This window comes from Triticum urartu, chromosome 2 (assembly GCF_003073215.2).
Source record: "Triticum urartu cultivar G1812 chromosome 2, Tu2.1, whole genome shotgun sequence".
Taxonomy (NCBI): Eukaryota; Viridiplantae; Streptophyta; class Magnoliopsida; order Poales; family Poaceae; genus Triticum; species Triticum urartu.
In genome coordinates, this window is record NC_053023.1 from 652,292,615 (window position 1) to 652,296,698 (window position 4,084).

At 46.3% G+C, this 4,084-nt stretch overlaps 1 protein-coding gene across 1 annotated transcript; it reads right to left on the reverse strand.

Moving 5' to 3' along the window:
• Positions 1-2,031: 2,031 nt before the first annotated feature.
• LOC125533889 lies at positions 2,032-3,407 on the reverse strand. Its single transcript, XM_048697218.1, has 3 exons — positions 3,129-3,407; positions 2,814-2,956; positions 2,032-2,349 (listed from the first exon to the last, which is right to left on the reverse strand). Exons 1-3 carry the CDS (start codon positions 3,240-3,242, stop codon positions 2,196-2,198), a joined length of 411 nt encoding a protein of 136 aa, XP_048553175.1. The 5' UTR covers positions 3,243-3,407; the 3' UTR covers positions 2,032-2,195.
• Between the last annotated feature and the right edge of the window lie 677 nt (positions 3,408-4,084).

Here is a 4,084-nt window from a genome sequence, read left to right on the forward strand (position 1 = left end):
TGTGGGGGGGCCCCCCCCCCCCCCCCCCAAGACTTGGACTGGGACGGGAACACCGTGCAATGATGATGATAGAGACCTGTTTGCGGCAGCCACCATGGTTAGTGTTGGAAACGGATGTAAGGAAAAGTTCTGGGAATCATCTTGGCTCAACGGCATGAGACCCAAAGATATTGCCCCAAAGATATTTGACCTCTCAAAAAAGAAATCTACCTCGGTCCAAAAAGCTCTCCTCAACAATTATTGGGTTAGTCAGATTGATACCCATCATGGGCTCACCATGGAGCATATCCAGGAGTTCGCCTTGCTATGGGAAAAGCTATCCTCTGTTACTCTCGACAATGATGCGCATGATACTATCCTATGGAAGTTCACGTGTCATGGAGAATACTCGGCGTCGACCGCCTATATGGCGCAATTTGCGGGACACACGACAAGCATCATGCCTGCTGCTGTTTGGAAGGGTTGGGCCCCTCCGAAATGCAATTTTTTTGCTTGGTTGATAATTCAAAACAGAGTTTGGACAGCCGATCGATTGCACCGTCGTGGATGGCCGAACTGCAACCTCTGCCCGCTTTGCAAGCAAGTCCAGGAAACCGCAGCACACCTTCTCTTCCAATGCAGGTTCTCCCAACGTGTCTGGATTGAGGTTGCGGCATGGCTCGGTATACATGCCGATGTGGTGAGGAACTGGCGAAATGAGGTTTCGGTTCAAGACTGGTGGATTAAAAATGTGGTTGAGCGTGGAGATCAGAGAAAGGCTATCGCCTCCCTGTTCATGCTCATGTCTTGGGAGATTTGGAAAGAGCGTAATGGAAGGGTTTTCCGTCCGTAACACCGCCACTACGACGATGATGCTCATCGCGAAGATAAAAGAGGAGGCCCATCTTTGGGCTATTGCCGGTGCTACCCACTTGAGTATTGTAATGCTGCGAGAGTAGATATTTGTCTTCCGCTTTGTGGCCATTTGTCTTAAACCTTCTCCCTTAATCAATGAAAATGGCAAATTTTTTGCCTTGTTTCAAAAAAGAAAGAAAGAAAGAAAATATGAATATATTATACGTAAACTATCTGGCTGCTCAGATGATCCTAACCAAATTAGTTCTTCTTTGTTTGTTCTGTTCCTTCGAGCATTTAACCTCCAAGAATTTACTCTGTTTCATTGGATGCAGTATCAGGTTGGACTTAAGGTGCGGAGCAATCAAGTCGGCTTGGGAATAAATTAAAGGCAGCATTTCTGTAAGTTCGGGGAGGTTGAGATTGAGCAATGCATGCCTTTATCACTTGCTAGATTCTAAACAATCTAATGTTCTTCCGGTCTGGCTGGACATCATATCTATCCTAAGTAGATCATGCCCCAGCTCATTTTCATGCTTCCCTAGCGTAGCACGGGCATCTTGCTAGTACACCAAAAGGAGTCAGTTCAGAGCTGATTTCGACAAGTTCGTGCACCACATGCTCATCGTTGATGACCGGCACAGCTGCCCAATGCACTTGTTCGTTCGACAGTAGATGAGGGTGTTGTTCGACAGTACATGTGCGGGGGGAACACCATGCTTTTATTTATTTTATTTTTCTAATTTGATTGAGTCATTTAAATGTGCAATGACTAGAGCACATCTAAATGCCCTAAACAGACCCTTCTTTATTTTAGTTCTTCCACGCGAACTCCGGAGTCTGGGGTCAGGCTTTTTAAAACTGGACATATCAATGAATGCCCGGGTCTATTATGAACTAAAATCTCACCTTCTTCCTCACCCATGTCTATCTCACCTTCGTCATGCTCCCGGTGCTACCGCCATCCATGGTCTAGCGCACCGCCACTCCACTCATCAAATTCAGTGGAAAACCTTGTTGCTCGGGGCATTGTTGGGCATTTAATTTTATCTTTTGCACCCAGGACGATTGCAGTTTTAAATTTTCGGGTGATGGCAGTTTAAGAAGCAGTCAAGTGACTGTCAGCGCATGCATTACTTTCACTTTTGTTGTGGTTAAACCACACACCAATCACCAGACCAAAAAGTAAGATAAAAATTGACGCAATGCACCAAGCAACACGGTCTTCCACTTAATTTGATATAAGTACAGCATTCAGACAAACTTATACACAACATAAATTATTCCGTCCCTGTCACAACAGCTGATGCATAGATACATATTGATATGCCCCAGCTTGTTTCGTCATGAATACAGACCACCTAAAAGATGACAAATGAAGCAGGAATCGACGAGCGGACTTTGAGGCATCTGTCCTGCGGAATATAAGTGACGGCGCGTCTGTTTCTTCCCTTGTCATCCATCGATGCCGTCACTGCTGGCTCATTCAGATAAGCATAGGTGCTTTTCTTCCACCTGCACCCAGTCGGAGAAGATGGCGGGTCTGTCATATCATAATCCACAAATTTGTACCACCGCCTAATTAAATACGTACTGCACTAAGAAGCTTCTCCGTGGACGCTAAGCATGTGTAAGAAGATAGATTCCACCAGAAATAAATTTTGGCTAGCGTGTAGTATGATTGTAGTATGAGTATGGCCCCTAATGCCTTTTGTTTTCCACCACCTATGTCGTATGCTTCTTGGCCATACGTTATTGTGCTACTAGTACGGCATTGTGAGCTGTGACAGGGCATCCAACTACGGGAAAGGATTGGATGGATGGGGGTGGGATACAGATTGTTTTCCACATCGCACTGGCTATACCAGTATACAGTTTCAGAAAAAATTGGCTGAAAGTACTTTTCATCAGAAGAGAAAAAGGTCGCACTCTCGGTGCTACAATTGCTACGAAAAAGTTGTCTTGTGAGAAGGGGTTACCAGTGCTTGATCCCAATCCGTAATTCGGCAACCCTGCTGGAAGCTGCCACCATCATTCTGTTGTCGTTGATGCCCTTGTCACCTTCGTTCCCCTCCTCGAGAATCTCCCTTATCATTTGCTCGAACAGCATATAATCCTCCATCTGCTTTCCAAAAATTCTCCAAAACAGTGTTAACTAGATGCCTTTCAAAATCAAAGCCAGAAGTTTCATGATCGCAACAAATAAGAGAAATGATATAACAGAGCTTTTTTGTTGCCTTCTTGAACAGATAATGGAGAAAGAAGTTACAGTTGAACAAAAGCAGGGGTCTGACCTTGAGCGTCTTGGCTTTGGCTCTGGCGGCCTCCTTCTCGGCGGCAAGGCGGCGCTCCTCCTCCTTCCTCCTCCAGAACCCCTCGATCTCTTTCCTGGTGATGCTGAACGCCATCTTCCCTCCCAGGATCGCCGATTTGGTGGCTGCAACTTAGCGTCCCTCCTCTTCTTCTTCCTAGGTTGAGTGTTGGGACGACTGAGGCGCAACAGGGACGCGCGGGGTCACCTCATATATACGCACTTCGGGTGCGGGGTCCTGCGTCACCTACTGGGAGCAAACCTAGTCTCAAGTCAGAAGTCATATGAGCTACAGTGGATGTGAGAATGATAGGTTGGGGGTTGGGTCCCGTTGCGGGCCGTCTACTCTTCTCAACCAGCGATCGCCGGCCGGCCGTAGGTTTTGCAGCTTGTGCTTTTTTATGTGTCGTTGGTTGAGTCAATGCCTTGTAAACTAATGTGGCCAAAGGAGGGAAGATAAAGGTACTCTGAAGCTTGTGGCAAAGAATAAGACCGGGTCTGGGGTCTGTGCCAACAAGCAAGATGATCGCCGTCATTTGTAATTGGTTAAATGGAGCTGGTAATCTTGCTAAACAAGTGGCGTCACACAAGGTGATTCCTTAACTTTGACTGCAAGTTATCACATCACATGCCCCTTCTTGTTTTTGTTGAGTGCTGACTAAGCTTCACATAAACTTTGTTTTTAGCCATTTTACTGAGTTTAATGCACTTTTTTTAGCTGAGCTTCACAGAAACTGGTGTCTGTCTCTTTGGTGAAAGCAAGACTTGTAGGAGTTCGTGGAATTTTTTTTAGGGAAGGGGGGTTGGTTTTTTTTAGCGGGGGGAGGGGAGTTTGTGGGGGGGTGGGGGGGGGGTTATACCTCGCTCCTAGCAAGTGCGAGATCCACAGCCTCGCTTTTTTGCGGGGTTTTCATGTTTTTTGTTCTTGTTTTTTCTACC

Coding starts and splice junctions, on each gene's coding strand:
- LOC125533889 (XM_048697218.1), bottom strand. CDS start 3,242: ATGGCGTTCAGCATCACCAGGAAAGAGATCGAGGGGTTCTGGAGGAGG. Junction 2,957..3,128: donor CCAAAGCCAAGACGCTCAAG/GTCAGACCCCTG, acceptor TTTGGAAAGCAG/ATGGAGGATTATATGCTGTT. Junction 2,350..2,813: donor CGGATTGGGATCAAGCACTG/GTAACCCCTTCT, acceptor GACTGGGTGCAG/GTGGAAGAAAAGCACCTATG.